The sequence below is a fragment of the Thunnus albacares genome, chromosome 3 (assembly GCF_914725855.1).
Source record: "Thunnus albacares chromosome 3, fThuAlb1.1, whole genome shotgun sequence".
Taxonomy (NCBI): domain Eukaryota; kingdom Metazoa; phylum Chordata; class Actinopteri; order Scombriformes; family Scombridae; genus Thunnus; species Thunnus albacares.
This window is the reverse complement of record NC_058108.1, coordinates 265001-289389: the sequence shown is the minus strand read 5'-3', so window position 1 is coordinate 289389 and position 24389 is coordinate 265001. Positions and strand designations below refer to the sequence as shown.

The 24389-nt window shown below is 42.2% G+C and overlaps 2 protein-coding genes across 9 annotated transcripts in view; one reads left to right on the top strand and one right to left on the bottom strand.

The window, feature by feature from the left end:
• The window catches only part of si:dkey-92j12.5 (multiple PDZ domain protein), a 39442-nt gene extending 28808 nt beyond the window's left edge, over positions 1-10634 (bottom strand). The window contains exons 1-14 of the mRNA XM_044346356.1: positions 10361-10634; positions 9467-9561; positions 8559-8725; positions 7204-7431; positions 6834-6902; positions 6311-6433; positions 6034-6117; positions 5630-5737; positions 3408-3510; positions 3182-3273; positions 2568-2781; positions 2227-2301; positions 1368-1447; positions 978-1124 (exon numbers count right to left, since the gene is read on the bottom strand). Coding sequence (XP_044202291.1) covers positions 978-1124; positions 1368-1447; positions 2227-2301; positions 2568-2781; positions 3182-3273; positions 3408-3510; positions 5630-5737; positions 6034-6117; positions 6311-6433; positions 6834-6902; positions 7204-7431; positions 8559-8725; positions 9467-9479 — 1503 coding nt within the window. The 5' untranslated portion in view covers positions 9480-9561; positions 10361-10634. The remainder of the gene's footprint in view (positions 1-977; positions 1125-1367; positions 1448-2226; positions 2302-2567; positions 2782-3181; positions 3274-3407; positions 3511-5629; positions 5738-6033; positions 6118-6310; positions 6434-6833; positions 6903-7203; positions 7432-8558; positions 8726-9466; positions 9562-10360) is intronic.
• A 1046-nt stretch (positions 10635-11680) lies between these two features.
• Positions 11681-24389, top strand: part of adgrl3.1 (adhesion G protein-coupled receptor L3.1) — a 134133-nt gene continuing 121424 nt past the window's right edge. For 6 of the 8 annotated variants that reach the window (XM_044345555.1, XM_044345550.1, XM_044345553.1 and 3 more), the window contains exons 1-2: positions 11681-12294; positions 22405-22485. The gene's annotated coding sequence lies outside the window, so the exon portion shown is untranslated. The remainder of the gene's footprint in view (positions 12295-22404; positions 22486-24389) is intronic. The other 2 variants (XM_044345556.1, XM_044345554.1) reach the window with 1 other exon arrangement.

The window sequence follows — 24389 nt, the reverse complement described above, 5'->3', positions numbered from 1 at the left end:
TGCCCAGTGGAAGGGGAGGAGGGCAAGATCTCCCCCTACAGTACAAATACTACTACAGTACACAGATACTCACATACTCACACCCACCTTCTTATTTACTGAAATAGTGAACACTGACTATATCATGTGGTTTAAAGCTGAACTAACTGATATTTGTATAGTAATGATGTTTTGTTTGCTTTGTTAAATGTGAAAGAGGTAGTTTATAATGATACTGGTAATGATTATCCATCTCTGCAGTTTCCCTCTATGGTTGCTCTATGCTGTGTTTTAGTGTCTTTCTGCTTGTTGTTTCTGTAACTTTACTGTTTGGTTTGGTCTCACTGTTCTCAGTATGCAGCTATTTTCACTGAGAAAGCTCTAAAAACCATCTGTATGCTAGCTGACCAGAACAGCGACTAGCGAACAGACTGCAGCATTTAGTGGCTGAATAGATATTTATTGCATTGGAGACCATAATAAACCAAAAAACACAAGTCCAAACAATGCTAATGCTAATGCTAATGCTCAGTGTGTTTAGATAGTTGCTTGCTAACATGTTTGCCATATCAACTTAACAAGGTGATATTAGGTCACTGTTGTGTTTACATCTTATTGTGTTGCTAACTATTAGCCAGAAAAATAGATTCATGCAGGTTTAAAGAAACAAACTGTCATCTAATTATTGTTATCAGATATACATACAATATGTTTTTACTATGCAATGAGCATAGTCCCACTGCAGGTTTATACAGTTGCTGTTCTAAAACCACTCATTGCTTCCATTGTTAACTGCTTGAATGAAAGGCAGACACATAACAGAAACTATGTTACTGTGAACTAAAGATAATCAATGATTATTAGCTTTCTTATTAGTCATTAAACTGTGTATCCCACAGATGTGACCAATAATCATTCCCACACAGATTATATTCCAATTTACATGTTCTCATAACTTCTTACATGACTAAAGGATGAGTTGCAGAACAGTCGATTACCTCCAATATCTGGTCTCCATTGAAGATCTTGCTGCTTTGGCCGACAGGCCCCTCAGGTAAGACGGAGCACAGGTAGTGATGCCCTGCCCGAGCCTCTAGACTGATGCCCAGACCGCTCGTCTCACTGAAACGCTGCAGCTGACAAACCTGAAAGAGTGATGGTGAACATGAGTGATGGTAAAGACAGGAAGAAAAGAAGCAGGGCAGTAAAGTTTGACAGGTAAAAGGACCGTAGAGGAGATGTGTAGGCGTCAGTCTGGGAAGGAAGTTGGGTTTTTCTTTACATGGATAGTTATATGTAGTCTTGTACAAGGGAAATTATGTCATAAAACATTTATTTTTAGATTTGTTTATGAATGTAATGCATTTCTTCATTACAGAGAGACATACAATAACGTCATAACGGGGTCCAACTGCATGCTGCCACCTCTTCCTCAGGTCTTCCTCCTCAGCTGGTGTCAGTTTCACTCCTGTGCACACACACACACACACACACACACACACACACACACACACATAGAAAAGTTACCCTCATATCACACAAACACAGATATGAGCACAGACACACACACACACACACACACACACACACACACACACACATAGAAAAGTTACCCTCATATCACACAAACACAGATATGAGCACACACACACACACACACACACCAAGCAGCCCCGTCACATTGCCCTATCCCTTGATAATTCCTTCAATAAAGAATAGGATCCTATATGAAAACATCACCTCTCCTGTTTTATAGAGGGAAGGCAGCATAATTCTCCAGCAGAATGTCAACACACATACATGCACACACATACATGCACACACATACATGCACACACATACATGCACACACATACATGCACACACATACATGCACACACACGCCCACAGTACAAGCACACAGCCATGTGTATTCACACCCACCATCTGATTTCTTGGCAAACAAATGTTTTCTTGTTCATCTATTAAAGCCTCACAGCAATCAGGGCTTATTTGGCTGTGCTTTCTAATCAAGCCCAAAAATCCTTGTCTAAATAAAGCCATATATGCAGGCGGGGTGAGAGACAAATCATCTGGAATGAGCTGAATGAGTTGGATAAACACATGATTGCACAACACTATAAATAGACTCCCATCAAAGAGCATGCTTCACTGCCACATTGCTGTTCCCTGAGCCCACTCAGCATATCAGACTAAGTCCCATGATCCGGTTCCAGACTGCGGTGCAGTATGGGAAGGGGAGCTTACCGTTTCTGGAATCATGTCGGGGTCGTCTGTTGGCATATGCTGCTCGCCGGGAGATTTCACGCAGTGAGCAGATTCCTGGGAGATGGGGAAACACGTTTGAGCACAGATCCAAACACACATGCTCACAAACACACTGGAGTTAAATAAAAAATAATGTATACACTTTCACAGCAAGCATTTGAGACATGGCAACATGCGAAAGTTATACAAGGTAATCATCAGCTTAAAGAAGCACCAAAAGCACTTTCAAATGAAACTACATAATGCAGGTAGCACCTATAGACACATTATTTAGTTTTCAACATCAATCTGATATGTTCCTCTCTTCCACCACAAAGCACCTGTCTCCTGAATCTTGTTGAGGCCCACTCTGTAGGGATTGCCCTCGTTGAAGCTGTGGGAGTGTCGGAGGGGCTGTAGGGGAGGGACCGGGGGCAGGATGTGGCTGAGACGGACTGTTTTCCTCAACAACCTCAGCCGGACCAGAGGACCCGTCCTCCTCAGCACTTCCATTGCACGTTGCTCACTACAGCCCTGCAGGCTCACCCCGTCGACCTGAGAGAGGTGAAACAGACAGATGAAGGCAGAGGACACTGCTATGACACAGAGAGAAGAAGCATTTTTGTGGATGAAGTAAAGACACAGCGAGTGCAGCTAAATTAAATGGAAAGTAAAAAGAAATCAATAGTAATAAAACATTAAAAAGAACAAGATGGAAAGCATCAGGAAAAAACAGGGATGATGAAGAGATGGATTGGAGTAAAAGTAAAACTAGTAGAATACTCCTTCATCAGCTAAAAAAGACTCTAATTGGTGAGTACAGAACTACTCAAAGTTGCAAACTGTGCAGATTTTGAGATGCTGAAATCGTTGAGATTCAGCAGAGAATCAACAAGGTGTTTGTCTTCAGAGAGAACAATAAAAAAAGTCTGTTGTGTTTTTTACTGGAGCTCACAGATAGAACGATGTCTCCGATGTGGATGCGTCCATCTTGATCGACAGTGCTGCCTTTCACTATGCTCTTCACTATCACACCAGCGCTGTAGACTGAAGAGAGCAGGATAACAAAACAAAACAAAAACACATACAGTATTTCTACTGGCTTGTATAATAGAGATATTATTCATTTATTATTTATCTTGGAGTAATGATCCTTACCAGCTTATTATTATTATTATTACCTGAGTTTAGGTCACCTATGTAGCTGGAAATAGTGAATCCCAGGCCCCGGCTGTTTTTAGTGAATTGCACACTGAACTCATAGTCGTCGTTCAAGTCACAGAGCTGCAGAGAAGGACAGAAAGAAAAAACATATGTACATCTCTTTGGATTCAAATAACTGTTACATACATGATGTCACTAATTAGCTCGTTATTTTACATTAAAATTGACTTTAAAGGACCATTTCACTGATTTTCAACCTCATCTCTCGATATCTGAACCTGCACCTGCAGTTGTTGTCGACGTTCTCGGTGTCTCTGGGACGCAGCTGCAAAATCTGTTGTTCTTCCAACACAGTCGACCACAACGTATTACAAGACCAACTGGAAAACTGGGTGGAACTTTCTGGCCCAGTACTAAACTGGTTTGAATCCTACTTAAAGGACTGGGACTACTTTGTGTCTGTAGGTAATTACACATCCAAGGCTCCATTCTGGGACGTCTTCTGTTCAACATCTACAAACTCCCACCAGCTCAGATTATGGAAAACAACAAAATATGTTACCATGGTTACGCAGATGACACACAAATTTACATAAGCGTATCAGCAGGGGACTCTGGTCCAACACAAGCACTGAGTTAGTGCACTGAACAAATCAATGATTGGATGTGTCAGAATTGTCTTCAATTAAACAAAGATCAAACTGCAGTAATTGTTTTTAGAGCAAAGGAAGAATAATTAAAAGTCAATCAATAAAGTTAAAAACTACAAACCAATCTCTTGGTGTCGTCATGGACCTGAACTTCAACATCCACATTAAGACAAGTTACAGCTGACTATCACCTGGAGAATATATCAGGGATTAAAGGACTTATGTCTCAGCAGGATTTGGAGAAACTGGTCCTGCGTTTATCTTTAGTAAACTCGACTACTGTAACGCCGTCTTCACAGGTCTCCCTAAACAATCCATCAGACAGCTGCAGCTGATCCAGACGCTGCTGCTCGAGTCACTAAGACCAAGAAAGTGGATCACATCAGTCCAGTTCTCAGATCTTTACACTGACTTCCTGTCTGTCAAAGATACTGCTGTTAGTTTATAAAGCACTGGATGCTTTAGGTTTCTGATCTGCTGCTACGTTATGAACCATCCAGACATCTCAGCTCATCTGAGACATGTCTGCTTTCTGTCCCCAAAACATGGAAAACATGGAGAACTTTCAGTTTTTATGCTCCACATATCTGGAACAAACTCCCAGAAATCTGCAGATTTTCTGCTGCAACTCTCAGTTCTTTTAAATCAAAGTTGAAGATTTTTCTTTTTTAAATCAAATGTGAGGCTTTTGATTAATATTTTAAACTCTGCTGTAACTTTAATCTCCTGTTTTATCTATCTTACTCTATTTTAGCTTATTTTTATTTCCATTTTAACACTTTTTAATTGTATTTAAAAGTCTTTTAATATTGCCTTCTGTTGCTTTTACATTTGTTCTTGATGACTTTCATGTTTCAGTTGCCTTGTTGAAATGTGTAATACAAATAAACTCGCCTTGCCTTCCGGCGCCGGCGCCGTCATTTGACTACAGGCTATTCCAGCTTCTAGTCTGTGCCTGTGGATAGCCGGGGGGGGGAGTGCTCTAGATGCCGCTAAAAACAAAACTTACTGGTTCTCTTTGCTTGTATTGCAAACTAGCTGCATTTCCAACAGTGAAAACTGCATCCCAAAATATGAGTGCAGAGTATGTTCTGGACACGTTTTACAGTGTTTAGGCTGACGCGGATCTTCAGCCCTGTTTATTTGAGTATACGGCCGAAGAAATGAAAGAGACTGAGACTGCAGCTGAGTTCACCGTAGAGGAGGATATGGAACCTGCTGAGAGCAAACAGCGACAGGTGGTGCTTTGCTCAAACTGCCCTCTGATTCCTCTGATTCCTCTGATTCCTCTGATTCCAACAGAAACTGAATGATTCTGCTGCAATGAATTTCAGCGTGGGGGGGTTGAGCGTCAGAAGCTCGTGCGCAATGCATCCTGGTACGTGTAGGCGCTGCCGGCTCAGCTCTGTGAGCAGCTTTCTGGGTCAGTGTAGCATGCACTGAGGAATTACTGCTTCAATTGACTACATTTACCATCAACCCTGATTGGACATCCACATAAAACGTGGTGAAATATGGGCTGTTATTCCTCTCACACACACACACACACACACACACACACACACACACACACACACACACACACATACCTTGTCATCCAGGCTGTCCTGGCTGAGGACAGGAGAGGAAAGGTGGTTGCCCTTGGTGATATCCCTGGCGATGAGCAGCTTCACCTTGCTACCAGCGTTTCGCAGCACCTGGGCCAGGTGGTCATTTGTGAAAGGATGGAAAGTGATCGTGTGTGACAATGAATAAATAAATAACATAAAATTCAAAAATCTGTTTGGAGACAGCTGGCAGCGTGGCATACTGTACTACAGCAACACACAACGACCAGGTGAGGCTGCTCAGTTTGATTTAGCTGTTTTTTAACATCAATCATCATTATATAATATTATCTAAGAGATAAAGAGAAATATAAAGAGATATAAAGAGAAAAACACACTTCATCTCATCATCTAGCTCTGTAAATATTTACTAATGGATGTATCACCTGAGCCACCTGCTCGCTGTTCATGCCAGCCAGATCTTTATCTCCAATACGCAGGATTTGATCTCCGCTACGCAGCCGTTTATCCTGCGACGACACAAGACAACAACTAAACATTCATACAAACACACCAGATGCAGTAACATGATTGTTTTTCTAGCTTCTAGCTCAGATATGAGAGTGGTATCGATCTTCTCATCTAACTCTCATCAAGACAGCACAAAATCCTGAACTATTGCTTTAACTTGCTAGAGTTTTATTATGGGATGTACTGATTTACCCGTCCAGCAGCTCCTCCTGGCAGGATGGTTTTGACCATGACTCCTGTGCTGCGTCCTCCTATGATGCCGAAGCCGAGGCCCTTCCCATCATTGATCAGCTCGATCATCTCCACATGACGCCTCTAACATGGCAGAGGTTAGAACGAGAGGACAAAGAGAGGAAGAGAGAGAGAGAATCTATTTTATAGATTATTTTCATGAACATCATTCCATTAATCTGCTGATTATTTTCTCGATTAATCGTTTTGTCTCGAAAATGTCGGAAAACTGAAAAATGTTCATCCAAAGATATTCAGTTTACAAGTTTAAATCTTTAGATTTGAGAAGCTTCACGAGAACATTTTTCCTTCAAAAAATGACTCAAACGATTATTCGACTATCAGAATAGTTGCAGATTAATCTTCCATTAACTAATTGATTAATTGACTAATAATTTGTTTCCACTCTAACAACAACATCCCAGGGTTAGGGTTAGTTCATCTGACTATCTACAGTACCTCCTCACATGTCAGCTTACTGTACCTCATGAGCAATAGCAGACAGGTTTCTCCCCATCGACATGCTTCGGGAGATTCGAGGGGGAGTGCAGTACTAAAAAAATAAATGTCAGGTGTAAAATAAAAGCAAACCTGAAAGGACATCAGGTTGAGCTGAGCAGCTTCTTACCATCAGATGAAACCCTCAGACGATGTCATATCTAACAGTACTTGAGTTTTATCATATAATGTGATATTTTCTAATGCAAAATGTGACATTTTGAATGGTGATTTTACAATAAAATAAATACTGTATATATATATTTATATATATATTGGGCTGGCTTATGGACCTGCTTCCTATTACTAAACTCCTCAAACTATAACCTGAGGTTTATGATGGATATTTTATGCACCTGAGATTCAGTGTGAATGCAGTTGTCTGGGTAGATGTCTGAGAAGGGCATCTCCTGTGAGCCCAGAGACGAGGTGCTGCCGCTCCGGTGGAAGGATCTGGCCGTGCTGGGTCTCCTGTTCTCCATGGCCCACGTGTAGGAATCGCTGTGGCTCAGCGTCTTCACATCCAGCGCTATGCCCTGGCACGGGCCACAGTTCATGGACACAGATTTGGAAATGCCCTTCCCCTGGTGGGGTTAGGGACACAAACAGAGGGATGGAGAGAAGAGGGTAGAGATAGAGAGAGATAGATGAATGAGGGAAGGATTGAAGGATGCAAGGGAAGGAAGAATGAATTTTTGGAGGGAAATGGATGAGGGAGATAGAGAGATGGTGAAGAGGTGGAGGCATTAATTGAAGAGAGGAGATATGGAGACAGAGAGGAATAGGATGAGGGTGAGATAGCGATGGAGGGATGGGTAATAGAAAGGATAAAGAAGTGGGAAGAGAAGGGAATTGTTGGTACGAGACAATGATGAAAAATGTGGGAGAAGGTGGAGGGAAGAAGGGTAAATGTGTGTTAGCCAAAAGAAAAAAAAACCCAAAACAGGATAAGGTTTAAAATGGAGCAAGCAGAGAGAAGATAGGAGAGAAGGAACACTGAGATAAAAGCTCCTCTTCAATGCCACATAACCCCAAAACCCTTTTCTCTTTCAGGTTTTCTGTTTCAGCAGATGCTTATTTCAGATCTGTACACAGTTGACCTGTTAGAGCACCGTCAAAATACTAATAAGCAACTTCACACTCCATTGACTTGCACATAGATCCCTGTTTTATATAAAAACTCTCATTTTTATAAGAAACACTGGAACTAATTATGTCAATGCCAGTCCTGATAAAAATCCAGAAACATTTGACATAATCCAGTGCCATGTTTCCTGGAATGCAGAGATGCAAACAGGCTAATGCAATAATGTGTGTGTGTGTGTGTGTGTGTGTGTGTGTGTGTGTGTGTGTGTGTGTGTGTGTGTGTAGACAGTGGGGCTTATAGGGTTAGCCTATTACAGCACACCACAACAGGCAATTACTGACCCAAGCCACGATGCTTACCACTGACAAATGAGTTAAATCCCTTGATGGTGTCATAAACAAACAAACTGCTCGACATGATATATAGCCACTTCTTCCTTCCCCTCTCTCTCTCTCTCCTGCTCTCTTCTTCTCTCTCTCTTTCTCAGGGCTTTAGTGGTAAGCTTAGGTAAGCTGATTACTCATCCAGTTTGGTTCCTGCATTCAGTATTTCAGGAATGATTCCAGCTCCTTCCCCACCATTCAATATACACCAAACACCCACACACTCATGCCCGCTCTGTACCTTCGCTGGGGGCTTCAGCTGAGCTTGCTGTAAGCTGAGTATATGATGGAACAAGGGGCTCTGCAGGACAGTCTTCAGCAGGGAGAGTTTCTCCTGTGTGGGGGCCTCCCCTCTCTCCTTCAGTTTGGCTTGCAGCCGCTCCACAGCCTCCAAGGCACGCTGAGTGTCTGCAGAGACATTGTGTATCATTGGTGTCATTCAGAAACGGGATTTCTCCAGGTTGGCTTTGCTTTAGCCCCCACAGCTGCTGTGTGACATTAATACAAACCCAGAATTTTGATAATAAGTCATCTACTGTCAATATTGAACAGGTTCTGGTGGGAAAATAAAGGACTTTACACAAAAAATGCAAAATGACTGTTAAAATACAATGTCTGTTTTTATAATCCAGATTGACATCTTCTGCCTGCACTGATAAATATTCAAATAAAAGTTGACAGGGACTGTGCTTATACCTGAAAGAATATCCATGAAGCGAAGCTGCTGTTTGGGCCAAAACCTTAAAGAAATGTTTCTTTACAGGAGGGTTAAAGAAAAGAATTAAAGGAAGGTGTGTTACCGATTCTGAAAAAGGGGAAAGCCTGAAATGTTGCCTCCAGTCCTACTGCCCTTGTTTATTTAGTGGAGCAGCAGCTAATGAGCACAAGCCACACTTGCAGTAATTACATGTGGCAGAGGGTTAAGACCCTGTAAACTCTTCACCGCAAAGTTTTGACTAGCGAGCAGACTGTGAGTCTTGTGCCACCTGCACATGTAACCGTGCAGCCGTGCCTGACACCTAAATCGTAAACCTGTGATGATGGCGGTGGCGGTGGCGGTGGCGGGGGGAGTCTCGCTGATGTTACTGGAACATGTTTGTCTTATAACAGTGCACTACTCTACATCTGCAGGAGGCTGAATACGCTTACCCATGATTTCCATCGTAGCCTGCCAGATGGTTCGGATGAATTGTGTCTTTATGACTTTCTGTCTCAGTTCAACATCATTCTTCTTTGTTTGGCACCTGCAACATCAACAAAAAACAAAAGGTTTCTGCTTTAACATGACCTTGTGCACTGCAGATAGTCTTTCTTTCATTTTTATAGCCGTGTTTTTCTGGAAGTTGACAGCGTATTAGTGGAATGAAAGTGCCAAGATGAGATTTCTCCTTGAAGATATCTGTTTTTATATTTTTGCAGGAAAAAGAATTGATTGCCTTCCACTTCATTAGTCATGAGGAAATGACTAATTAATGAACCAATATTTATTTGTATCATTTTACCTCGACACCCTCTCTTCCGGGGCCTGTGCCATGCTTGCAAGCGCCTTGCTTGTCAACTAATGCTCTTTAGCAGGATTTAAATCTTCTCCAAAAGGCTTTATCAGCCAGTGATGCTAATTAACAGCGACACATGGCCTCCCGACCATTCTGACTGGAGGGAAAGCCTGTATAGCTTCAAAGCATGATAGCAATGACATGATTTGATTTGCAAAACGATGGGCTGGAAATGACAACGTCTCGTCTAAAATCTAATTAGGGGCCATTGATAGGCACGAGGAGTATCGCAGTACTTCTATGCCCTTCACAGTAGCCTAATGAAATCTATATCTTATCCTTATTGATGTTAAAGCGACACTGACTGCTTCAGAATCAAAATAAATACATTACAGATGATGATTTGCAGCAATTAAATAGGCCCATTAGCTACTAATTTGACACGTAATCTAGAAGACAATCTGTTAATTTCTTTAAAAATGAGCGGAGCACATTAGAGCTATAACTGTGACGAACAGACGGTCATCGGTCCGAAGACTCATCTCACCTTCATCGCAGCGCCGGAGGGCGATCAACAGGTCTCCACTGAGCTCCAAACACAGCACATCCACCACCTCCTCCAGTCCGAGGCAAGATTTTACAAAGAATGACACTTTCCCGATGGGACAAGTCATAACAGCGTGTTGGGAGATGGTAAGATATCAAAAAGCAAGCTGAGCGTTTCTATTTTGCAGCATTGTGTCCGCGGCTCGTGAGCGCTCCGTGCAGTGCGCATGTCACCCTCTGATCTTCAGGCACATAAAGCTCATCCCCATGTAGGCCTAATGAAAGAGAACTAGCCTACAGTAATCCTCTAATGCATTCAATAGGACACCATGAAAATAATGTCTGCAAATATGACTGTGACAACCAAATATGAACTCTTAGACATAATGAGGTGTATAAACTAATTAAAAACGTATAATGATAGTAAAACAAAATCAAATGATGAAGCAAGAGAGACAACAAACACGCTGAAATATTACAAATGTTCTCACCACTGCCACCAGACAGAAGTCCAAATAACTGAACCATCGACTTACAAAATAGTTTATTACTATTATTACTATTATTCTTTTTCTGTTTTTTTCTGTTCTCTAACGGGGAAAAAACACATTTGAAATTCACGTTTTCTGACGTGAAATGTTATAAATCACTATTGCATTTATATAGATGTGTGTGTTAGTTTGACCCAGGGCCCGTTTTCATGAGTTCAATAATTTTTTCAATAATATTTTCAATTAAAATGCGCATGTTTAAGTTATATTATAACCCATTTTAGCCCATGTATTCATTTTTCTGCTATTCTGGATTTGTCATCACTTGTAGACCCCTACCTGTTAAACACTCTGGGGTCTGGGGACCACACGGAGTCATGTCATGGTTAAATGAGGACTGTGATTTCACTTTTATCCCCTGAGGCTGTGACAATGAACCCAGTGTATCTAATGCAGTTGTCACCCAAAGGCGCAATTATGCAATCATACACCAAGTTAAGTCTAATATCAAAAACACGTCTTTTTGTCTTCTTTCTCGAGTCCAAATCATTTCCAGTAGGGGGTCTACTGTAGTCTGTGTGAGCCCTCCTTGCCTTGTAAAGTTTGTGAACCCCTGTGTGTGTGTTCACACGGCAGGTGGAGCCCTAAGTCCAGAGATTTAGGAGCCAGATCCATTTCCATGTTTTCCACCAGACACCCCACTTCATCTCTCCCTCTTTCTCTCTCTGCATCCCCCAGGCAGGAATCATCACCCCCCCTCCCCTCCCCTCCCCCCTCCTCTCCCCAGCCCTCCACCCACCCTCGGCTCCCCGCCCGCCTGCAACGCAACGCTCCTCTCGCCGGGCTGCGCTCTGATCAACCGAGCATCCACCGCGCCTCCAAATTGGTTTGTCATTTCTGACCCCTCTCTCTCTGTGTTGACCACGGTCCTCTGCTCCGCTGCGCTCTGCGCCTGTGGACTTCAGCAGAAGTCAGTAAGAACATAAAGGCACCCGGGAAAGATAAAGAGAGAGAGAAAGGGAGGGAGGGGAGGAAGGAAGGGATACAGACAGACGGATAGGGACAGAGATACGCCTCTATCCTCCTCCAGCTCTCCACTGGACTTAGTGCATTTGGATGGACGAGATACATCCTCTTGTGTGAGCGCTGATCAGGATACTAAGCACGCAGCTATTGGTTTATTACATCCTCAGCTTTATTCTCATCCGCTCTTTCGTTAACATTTGTCCACGTCGTTGTTTTTTTTGTGTGTGTGTTTTTTTTGCGTCGGGAAGAATTAAGCACAGAACCGGAGTCGAGGCGCCAAGCAGTCAAATTATTTATCGACTGGAAGATATATTTCTATCCAAGATCTGCGTTCTGGGGACTATATGAAAGAGCGCGGAAAAGGTTATTCCTGACTCTCTGCGCTGGATGTGGACAGCCTGTATGCGCTGGTGATACGGTAAGGATCTCCTCTTTATTCCTTCACAAATGATGTAGATATATATTTTTCAGACATCACCGGTGAACGTCGAAGCTCCTGGTTGTTATGTCAACCTGAGTCTGTCACTGACCTGCTCTGAAAGCTATATGGCAGCGCTGACTTTGGTTCTCACGGATGCCCATGGGAATGTGGCCTGCGATTATTCTACTTTAAGGGGCGCGGAAAAATAGTCCGAACGTACGAGGGCGGTGAAATGTAATATAGTTCCCGTGTTTGTGCAGATTATGCTTCAGCGGCTCGCGGCTTGGATGGGCGTCGCTCGGATGCGAGATGTCGCTAATAAGCAATGATACCTATTACCTCTCCAACAAATAATCAATACAATCACATCATCCCGTCCAGGATGTACACATAATTATTATTCTGTAGCCGCATGTGTCTGCCTCACTGCAGGGTGCAATGACAAATCATCACATGCTCTGGCATGATGGATGACAGATAGACTAAGTGTTCACCTCCTCAGTTTTTTCCCTCTATTTTATGAGGCTGTCATCTGAATATATTGGAATGCAGTTAGCCTGTTTGGGGCTGTGCTGGTTTGTCAGCCGCAGTCTGAAATCCAGAGTAAATCCAGCCACTCTGTAAGAAAAGGAGTATCCAGCAGGCCAGTGCACCCCAGGATACGTCAATCATGCGGATTCATGAGTGGAAGCTATATGCTTCTTATTTACAGAAGAGGCGTCAGGGGTTGCAAATGACCTTGATGTGCTACTGAAAACTACTGAAGGTTGCACAACACTTGGATCTTGACATAAACTGGAGATTATTGTGACTGTAAATGCACCGCGTACTCTTTGTCATCAGCAACAAAGCAGATAACCACATAAGCCTTTTACGCCTCCATAACTGGGTTAATCATAAGTGGTCTGCCTCAGAAATAATATTTGACAATCAAAGCACACTCTTACATTTGACCCTCAACAGTCATTTGTTGTGTGAGTCTACTTGGGTGGTTGTGGATCGGCCCTTTCCAATCCCCGGCAATCTACATTCATCATCCAAACGGCTTTCAGCAAAGACATTTTGTGCAAACTCTTTGTGCATCTCTCTCTGTTCGGTGTGTTTTCGAGGGTGGATGAAGACTCTATAGGTTGGAGTGGTTGACAATATGTTGACTCATCTGTCAGTGCTGCAGCTAAGAAAAGTATCTCCAACACACTGTGCAGGTGGGGAAACGGTCAGTGTAGGCAGTTATCTGTACGTCTGTGCTGGATACATTTTTACATAGATTTGCTCGGCTGCCATTTTCCCAGCATCTGTTAAAACACAGTCCTGTCTCCAAGGAGATTATTATGTTTATGGATGACATGGATATCACTATATCATCCCTGCATCTGTTTATGTGATCCTATAGTTTCTTGGTTGATTATTTGTTTTAAATATTAGAGAGAGAATAGTTTTCCTGTCTAAATCCTGCAAACAGTGGAGAAACATGTAGCCTCAGTAGTATTTGTGTTTTCCTGTCCAAACTTACAGCAGCTACAGTCTGTGTTTTTTCAGTTTACTATAGTCTCCAGAGAGAGCCATGGGATGTTTGTCAGACATCACACTATGAATGCCAGGCGTGTCAAAGAGCATCTCGGGTCACGTTCTGCACCCTGATGACAGCAGCGATGTTGTTGAACCACCTGAAGCTGTATAATGTGCAACAGCAGCAATCAAGCAATCTGCTGACTGATGGTCTCTCTGTCCTCCTTTAATTAGGTCACTGATTCATTTCACTTGTTATGATGCACAAGAAAGACAAAGCTCCTTGCTGGGGAAAACAGGGTGCAAATTAGGGTGGTTGTGCTAATTCAGATTGTTCTGCTTCATTGACTGATGGCTGACTTTCTTTGTTTAGAGCAGTTAATGTATTTGGCTTAGCTTTGGGTGGCTCCAATAACAACATGCAGCCCCGTAATGGAAGCAGCCTGTGATTTGAATAAGGGATCGTATGTTAAACATCTCGCGCTCACATCGAAACCTGGAGATAATGAAAATAAACCTTGGCAGACAACATGATCCATCGCAGACAGACAATAACAGACACATATTCACACTTGAATATTAAGACGAGCAGGCGTATAATCAGTGTTGTAACAAGTGTAACTGTGCTTGTTACTGGAGAGTCTATTTCCATCGTCAAAGGTTATTAGAGAGTCTAACTTCAACACTTTGTGCAATTAATTCTGTTTAATGGGCACACAGAACCTGAGGGCTGGTTTCCCCAAAACCATTTTAACAAGGTTTTCCTAAAGAATTTGCACTTACTGGGATCCAGTCCTCTATTTAGTTAATTTATGCATAGCAAGGTAAAGGTCTGTGTCAGAGAGCCTTGTAGATAAACACAAGGTAGTGTTTATTGTGCTCACAGAGACAACCAACCTTCCTGCATAAATAAACCCACAGTCTAGTGGCTTAAGCTGTGAAAAAAAACAACAAATCTTAATGCTGCAATAATAATATTAAGTTTCAATGAAAGCAAAGCCGTTGAATTTCACTGCTTTATTTCCTAATGCGATGATGATTCACATTCCTAGTCTCAACCCCACTTTGTGTGGCGAGTTTAACCTAATTCAGAAACCCTTTTTCCTGCACTAGACGACATCTCTCTCCCATATTGAAATAATGAGGCCAGATCCGTGCCCGTCTTCCTCGTCCACCTAAAGCACTCGGTCATGTGTTAACACATCCTTCCTCCTACCCTTCCCTTCCCTCAAAGAATAACTCTGACTCCTTGCATTTTTCACCATCGACTGGAGCTATCAGCTCAGTTCACCTCTCTTAATGTGTGAAACTCACCTCCGATATCATTAAACCCTATTAGAGGTTCACTCCATGCGAGAAGACTACGGCTTTACTTCTCTACCTGATTAGATATGTGCTCGGGAATGTGGAAGACCAGTAGACGACTGGCTGTCAGATCTCAGGGCATTCACTGACTCATTGCTCCTATGGCCTCGACTAGAATAGCCCTCCAGAGATAGATGTCTTACTCTGCCTAAATATGGAACTGTTGGAAGGCTTTCTGCTCCGAGCACCGCAGCCTATTATCTGTCTGCATTTTTGAGCCGATCGGAGGAAATATACAGCGTTGGGCTGACTGCTCATGCCGTCTGTTAACTGGGCTGTGATGGCGGATCAGCCGCTGGTACTGAAGTTCATTCAAGCTCTAATCATTAGACTTAAAACAATTAGTTGATTAATCGATTGGCAGAAAATTAATCAGCAACTATTTTGATAATTTATTAATCATTCAAGTAATATTTCAAGCATCAATACAAAACATGACTCTAAATTCTGAGGATTTGCTGCTTTTGTTTGGCTTCTGTGATGGTAAATTGAATATTTTGGGGTTTTGGAGCCTTTTAAAGAGTCACTATGGGCTTTTCATCGAGCAGATGAATCAATCAATGAAGAGAATAATCTGATGATGAAAATAAATGTTACGTTAATAATAATTAAAGCAGAGCTGTAGAGTAAAAAGGTAAAAATTAAACTTAAAGTTTCTCAAAGTTTTGATTGCATCTTGTTTTTAATCAAAGTTTTGCAACAGCCAGATTAAAGAAGCCTAAGGAGCTTAGTTTGTGATCACATGGGATAAAAATTATTGAGAAATCAATCAGTGTAAATCCATTCTGAAATTACCCCACAGCCATTGATTAGGATATTAAAATTGTGGTGATGAGATAACATCTTTGGCTCTTCCACACTTACTGCATCTCTCACCATCCTAAAACATATTTAAGAGAATGAATATTGAATATTATACATTTTCCATTATCCTTAAAATAACAACAATAAACATACAATGTTGGCTGCGTTTGTGCTCTGACTCATCAATCTGAGAGACTTTGGAGGGTAAAATCAATGTCACATCTCACAATAATGTGTTTTTTTAAAGACAGGCTTTTATTCATTTTGCTTTGACCAGTTGAGCAGCTTCAGTCTTTTATTTGTTTCTCCGGCAGCCCTGAATTTATTTCATGTCCTGCTTTTATGTTGTCATCATTGAATTCTATTTATTGTGGCTTTATTGGTTGCAAAACACCTTGTAATAGTGTTTTGAAGAGTGCTGTATAAATTATTATCATGCCATTCCCAAGGCATTTTTACACAGTTATTCAGTAAAATCTGAGGAAGATGTATAGTATGGAACACTATTGATTTTTTTAAACTGTCCATCTAGTTTGGATGAAACCATGCATGAAACCACGCTGTGCATAATAACCTCCTAAACGTCTGAGCTGTGGAACAGAATAAAAAGTCTGAACTGAAGTGTTCACGTCAAACCTAATTCTGTTCTATTCTACAAATAGAACTTTTATCACCAGAGATCGATTTGTGTCCCAACTACATGTTTAATCAGCTGTTTTCAGAATGAGCTACTGTATCCACAACACATTGTTCTTTTAAACCCTCTCACTCACTCAGTAGTTGTTATCCCTCTTTCACAAAGAAAAAAAAACACTTGTCCTCCCAGTCAACACATCTTCTGTCCACACTTCTCCTCTGTGCCCTTCACCTCCCTGTTCCCTACTCAAAGCTGTCACCACTCAATAGAAACACACACACACACACACACACATTTCTTCCCACAGATACTCTAAACACACATCAATGCGGAACACGTCAATTACCACCGCTCTCTCTCGTGCGCACACATTCACACTTGTATGCTAACACACATGCATAAGCTCACACACACCAGTGAGCCACACATAGACATCGCCTGCAGCTGTATATTTAGTGACACACACAGTGCCATTAGGGAGCTGAATGGAGAATCAGTGTACAAGGCCAGAGTGATTGTAAGAAGCTCACTCAAAGGTCCGCCGATTATTTTGGTCTCCGCAGGAAATCATTTACAATAGCACTCGCCCCCCCCCCCCCTCCTCTTCCCAGTTCAGTCCATTTAAACAGTGTGTTGCTGTGTGTGTGTGTGTGTGTGTGTGTGTGTGTGTGTGTGTGTGTGTGTGCGTGCGTGAGACGCCGTGCATATGCAAGTCTTAAGTCAGTCACCACAGTATTGATGGGGAAATTCTTTTCTGTGTTGTTTGTGCAGTTGACTATAGCGTGCTGCGGAGCCCTCGCTTGTTTAGAGAAAGGGGTGCTTGGAAATGAGTCATACCCAGTGTGATGCAACACAGCGGAGCAGATTTGAATTATGGGGCAATGAACAATGAGGTCATCACAGGGCTGGGGGCATAAATCTCACAGTGCCGTGTTATAGCACAGCATTTCTTATCAATGGAGGAAACTACAGCAGGGTTTGAAAATGCAGTATTGTTTGAGAGACTGATTCACTGCTGCTAATAAAGACTGTGTTGGTTGACTTAAGTGATGGAGACAATGGATGGGGGAATTCTGGCTCCGTTGCAGTGACATTGTTTTTCGAGTACAGTTTACTTCAACTAACAGCGGTTAATTGTTTAAATGATCACTTGAAAAAAGAGCAGATTGTTTTACAGATGATTAAACTGTTGCAGTTTTTCCTTCTTTTCTCTGCTTTTCAAGTGTTTGCACACCAGAGGCCCACTGCATCCAATGATATTTTCCATATCTTTTCCTTCTTCAGCAAATTGTCCACAATCAGCGTCTGCTGTAATACCATCATCCCCAGGCCCCTCTTAAATTTCCTGCTTACTGGGCTTTTACTTTAACTGCATTACATACATCTTCCACTCCCAGCTCATCTGGTTCCTTTCAGCGTAAACCAGGCTGAAAGATCTAACTCAAACCCGTCGTTTGATGGTAAATTAAAAAAAATAATATTGTCATTTATTGTGCCTGTTCAGTGGCACAGCTGTGATCTTGATTGATATCGAATGGCGTTTTCATTCCAAGTCTTTGAGAGTGAGAATATGTGCCAGGCAGTATTGATCTGGAGCTTAGTTGATGGTGCAGTATGATAGGCTGAAGGAGGGCGAGGATGACTAGATGGTCATGCTTGATGGAACAAAGATATTAACAGATATAGTAGTGATCAATGGCCTGATAATCTATCATGTTTACATCATTTGTGCTGTTTTGTATTTTTCCCCTCAACTTATGGAGCTGACTCTCCTCGGCTTAAGTGTAAATATAGCACCTCACTCTGCCTGAGGTTAAATCCCCTTTGACTGGCTGGTGAATAATTCTGTGTGAGAACTGTGCTCAAATCTTCAAGGTTACTTTTCGCACATTCACAACGTGTGCCTCTAAAATAAACAGTGTGGTTCAGTCTGTGCTGAAGACAACTCATTTGAGATAAAAGCACCGTGCCCGGTTTGGCGTGTATCAGCACACGTCAAATTTGTCCCCAACGTATCTTTCACATTTTGCAATAAAACCATTTTACCACCTCTGTATTTTGCGAGGGAGCCTGATAGTGTCACACCGAGACAGATGAGTAGCACTCTGGCCTGTGGGCTTGCAGCAATAACTTACATGGACCATGTGTCTTTCTTCTAACCATGTGAGAAATCGTATGCATGTTCTCCAGCAGTGTGCTTACGTACGTTTTGAACCTTCTTATTGGCTCTCACTCCACCGGTGTATGTATGATAGATGAGACGGCATCCGTCACATGTGGGATCGGACCAGGAGCTTTAGTGGAGAGACAAGCCTTTGATAAATGATATTTGGCATTTTAAAACCAATCTTTGTGTAACACCCAAGTCAGGCAATTACTATAAGCTACTTTTATGGTTAGAATGATGTATGTTAGTGGGTGTCTTTCTCTTTGTGTGTGTGTCTGGGTGTGTTTGTGCATCCATGTATTGAAACATCTCATTGTCCAGGGTTGAGTACAGTTGATTACAGTTCAGCGATTCACAATCGCCGGACAAATCAACCAGTTTTTTGTTTCAGCGTGCACACCTCCCTCCCTCAACCTCTCTCTTTCTCTCTTTCAAAGATTTATGTGGGGCACATAGACAAGAGTCTTTAATTTTACGCCTGGCTAGACCATATACACTATTGCTCCATATTCCTCATGCTTATATCTGTTGAAGCCTGGGGGGGAGAACTGTGGTTTTAAAATGAAGATAGGAGACCCCGCCCTTTAAAGAGGCGACACATTGCTTCGTTTAGATGCCATAAATCTCCACCAACAGGCATCAATGCAATTTCTGGTGTCTTATGGTGCAATGTGTTGTCGAAGGCATGATTACAAAAGGCAATAGATGAAAAGCCATCATGAAAGCATACTGTAGAGTCATCCTAATTACATTCAGCAAGCTTATGAGTAATGGCACATCAATGCAACCACTGCCTCTCATAATAGAAAACACCATTGTTTTACTGTGAGAAACTGGTCGACATCTCTCAAGTGAAATCTGCTACATTTCCTTTTTCTTTTCTCAGGAAGACATTGTGCCAAAGGCTGAGGCACTACATGTCCAAAACCCTCTCGGCCAACGCCCTTCCCAAGCTCTTAGAGAAAGCTATAACCATTCACCATTTGTCCAACTAAATCTCTCTTTCTACTGTCCTCTTCTTTGCTCCTCTGCTGGTTGCCCTCAGAGGAGCCCTCTCGCTTTCATTTGATCCAAATCTTGCTTTTATCTCTTCTTATGTAGTCAGGCAATCTTAAATCTTAACCTGCTCTCAAAATGGTGTTCAGCAACTCTGCTTACTAAAAAAAGTGCTATCAGGAAGGATGCAATAGGCTCATGTAGATGCAGCTGACTCACTGTATATTCAGATATCTGTTGATGTCAATATAGACATTATTTATAAGTTGAAATGGTTAACGTGACATCAGCAGAGAAAAAGACATTCAGAGAAAACGCTGTGTCCTGCTCGTTCACCTTATCTCTTCCTCGCCCAAAGCCCATCACCAGACAAGAATGTTGATATTGGATGATTCTGCAAAGCCTTAGATTACATTTGTTGACAAAGTTTTTGTAACATTCAGTGCAGATGTTTTCTTTCTACAATATCCCTTCATGACAGTGATGGTTTGGTTGAGGACAGTGAAAGGTTGTGAATGTGGGAAATAAATCATTAAGGCTAGGGAAAGATGATGGTGATAGTAAAAAGAAAGGCTTAACATTAACTGGTTAGCCTTTCTGTGGCAAGAAACACTACAAGCCCATCTAACACCCTGACTGACTGACTGCTACATAAAGGACAAACTGAATGTTGCCTATAAACAAAACATTTGTTTCATCTGATTGCAGCTTTCCCTGCACAGCTCCCTGCAGGTGTTGACCTGTGCTTTCTGACAGCACAATAGAGAACAAAATTAGGATTTAATGAAGAATTCCTCTTCCAGGATGGAACAAAGCCATGTATGCATGAACTTTTGCAATGGCTGCATCTTTAATCTTCTCTTTCCCATTTTTCACTTGTTCACGTAAATGAGTCCTAATGAAAAAGCTCATTGCATTCCTTGTTCTGCTCCTTCTACAAACCTGTAAACCCTTCACCACCTCTGCATCGAAACCTGTTTCTTTTCCACCTCTCTTCCTCTATTCCCCATTCATTGATCCCTCCATTGTTGACCAGTTCCCTGTGAATAATGTATAGTGTGTGCTGAGGGAAGCAGGCGAGACATGAATGAAGGTTCTGTATAGGTGGGGGAGCTCACTGCCTAACTTATTTTTTGCCAATGATCTGTTGCCTCTGGCAATTTTCCCCTACATTGTAGTGCATGCATACACACATAACATTGGGAGTATACACTCATTCACATGCATACACATGAATACATGCAAGCGACATGCATGTGCATGAACACAGTGCAGTGTATCCATCTTTTGTTGCAGTATCTACCCACCCAGCCATAGAGATATTGCTCACGGCCTCCTGTACTGGCTAATAGACCCAATTACTGCACAGCTCTGCCGGAGAGCTCCACAGAGGTCCAGGCCCTGACACTCTGTATGGATGTGTGTGTGTGTGTGTGTGTGTGTGTGTGTGTGTGTTACAATACGCACTTGTTTTTGTGTGCCTGTGAAAATCTTGCATGGCACGCAGACAAAGACTCTGAAACAGAAAATTCAAGGCAAAACAGATACACGCTGTTTCCTCTGCACCCATCAGCCCTCCCAGTAAACAGCGAACACACACACACACACACACACATGCACACACACACACACACACACACATATGCACATCCACACAAACAGTCTTCATGCCAACAGGAGCACACAAACCAACACACAATGTCAGTCACAATACACACACTCACATTAAGATTGACCCTGGTGAGATGAGACTGCAAAGTTTACCCTCAAGAGAAGTAGGTTGAAGGGGGGGGGTGGGGGGGAGGGGGGGGGGGGGGGGGGGGGGGGGGGGGTGGATAAAGAAAAGGGGAGAGAGAAAGGGAGACAGCGAGGGTCTTTCCAAAACAGAAAATAGAAAAGATAACCAGTGAGAGAAAGAGATAGAAGGTGCGATATTGTAAAAAAAGTACATAGTGATGGAAAACAGGGGGAAGATGCAGGAGGAGATGGGGGAAGGAGACAAGGCACAGATAGAAAAAAGATATGAGACATTCTAACTGTGAATAACTGCCACTGTATTCTAGTAACAGAGCTAACAATTTCCCTTTCTGAGAAGCGTCTCTGGCATTTGGCAGTGAAATGCCACCCATATAAACCAGTTATCATGGCATGAGAGCGCTTTTTAGCTGTAAACTGCTAGCGAGCACAGAGATAGACCATTATAGACTTTGATACTCGGACACTTAAGAGGTCATTACGTGGTGGAGCATGCACGTGCGCATGCACACGCACACACAAACACTAAATAAGCAATCATGAGCGAAAAGTGGCTTGTGAGCTGTCTGGTTCTTGTGTTTGAGTGGGTTATGGCTATTCACACAATCTGGAGGGGGCCATTATTCACATTGCACCCCACATTCACTACATATTATGGCTATCTGTCTCTATTGTGAGAAATGACAGGGACTTCAGTTCAGTGAGCTCCAATAACCCCCCACCCTCCCCCCCCTCTCTCTCTCTTTGCTGTTTCTCTCTCTCTTTCCCTTTCTGTCTCTCTTTCTCACTGTATCCTCTCTCTCTCTCTCTCTCTCTCTCTCTCTCTCTCTCTCTCTCTCTCTCTCTCTCTCTCTCTCTCTCTCTCTCTCTCCAGGACTAGGACGTCCAGCTGCCATTGAGATGTGATTCTCTGGGCTTTCATTTCACTTTGACAGAGCAACGTACACTATAACAGGTAAGAATATATGCGCCTGTATTTGTGTGAACACACAGCATCTCACCCTGTGATCATTTTAAACATATTTAAACAAGGATGTTTACTCAGAATGCCGACAGGAGCACACACACACACACCCACACGCAACGCCAGTCACAATACACACACTCACATTAAGATTGACCCTGGTGTTTTATTTACAGCACAGGCCAGGAGGGATAGTCGTGTAAATATATACACGCACCTGGCGTGTTGTTTTTTGCAGACACTACAGTATACATTATGCTTTTTTAGAACCCAAATATGACCCATTGTTCTCCCCGGAGACTTCAGGGTTCCATCTGTGCCAGGAAGTGCTCTAATTGGCCCAGCAAATGTGTCCTCTCAAACTGCTAATCCAATCAGATCTGACCCAGCGAGCTTCAAAAAGAATACGAAACAGCATGCGATGTGCAGTGATCGCAACAACATGTGAGAATAGAAGAGAATAGAATAGAAAAGGTATTGTAAAGACAGCCAGTGTGTTTACATCTGTATCCTAATCATGATCAGGTTTTAAGAGTTTCCTGGTCATGTTTTGCACATCATATCCTTGTTTCAGGAACCTGGAGAAGCCTTTTCCAGGTTTTGTGAAACCTTGAAATTCTAGTTAAAGTACTAGAAGTGAAGTATTGATGACAGGAGACTGTGGCGTGTAAACATCTTATTCACGTTTATATTCATTATCTGTCATCAACTCAAGTTACTCAGCAGTTTGTCAGACAAACTAGAAATGTGATGGTACGTAATGGGATAATGATCAACAAGGTGTCTGACTTCAGTAATACAATGCAGATCATAAATTGTTCTGTTGTTTTCCATCACTGGTGAGCAGATGGAGAAGCTAAATCCAGTAGAGCTCAGACAGCCAGAAACCAAAGTCAGTGCGTTCATTGTCAACTGTTGGAGGTAACTCTGTCTGTACACAACTGAACGGCAGATAAAGAACAAAGACACATTTGCACACAGATGATCAGAAACCTGGATACTGTTATTGTAACGTATACAGGGATATGAATAACCAGGAAAACTCTGAAAACTCCTGAATCTGATCAAAAGCAGGATAAGACTCAAAAAGCAGGATACTAATGTGAACATAAACACACTCAGTGTGTACTGGCAGCCTGAGGGAGAATAAAACAGAGCACCAAACAACACAGATATTGAATTAATTTCAATCAGCCAGCTGTTCCTTGAAGGCATCAACAGGAGTTAAACCATAAACCCAGACCTTCATCTGCCCATGAAGCCACTCACTGCAACTTATTTACAATGTATTTACAAGCTGAGCTAGGCCTGTAAAATGTCGAATTTACGAGCTCCTTTTTAATTAGAAATACTGTCTCCTAGAGTCGGGCTGATGAATTGCACATTCAATTTATTGACGATAAAGAAGGGCTCAGTTCCCGGGTATTGACAGCTATTCACAGTATCTCAGCTGATATCAGTTTTTCACCAAGAGGAGAAATATGTTGCATCTTTGCGGTATAAAAACCCTGAGGCCATGTTTTCATGTGGTATCCGATTCTTTATTGATTGAATTGGCTGAGGGTAATGTGAAAGAGGGTGTGCTCTCTCTCTCTCTCTCTCTCTCGCCCTCTGTGTGGTTTGCTATGTAGTTAGTTTAGTTTTATCTATTTAATAGCCAAGGTCATTTTACTCAAGTCTCATAACACTAAAAGAAACACACAAGGACACGTGTGGGACAAATCATCTCCAAATATCAGCTGTGTGTCTAAAGAGATTGACTAGTTTGGAGTTTCATTTTTAAACGGGTTTAGTAATAAGAGGTTGTTTCAGAATGATTTATTATGTTTTAGATTTAGATCTGCGTTATTACTTTGGCTTCAAACTAAAGTATTTGTTCATCCATATATTTCCTT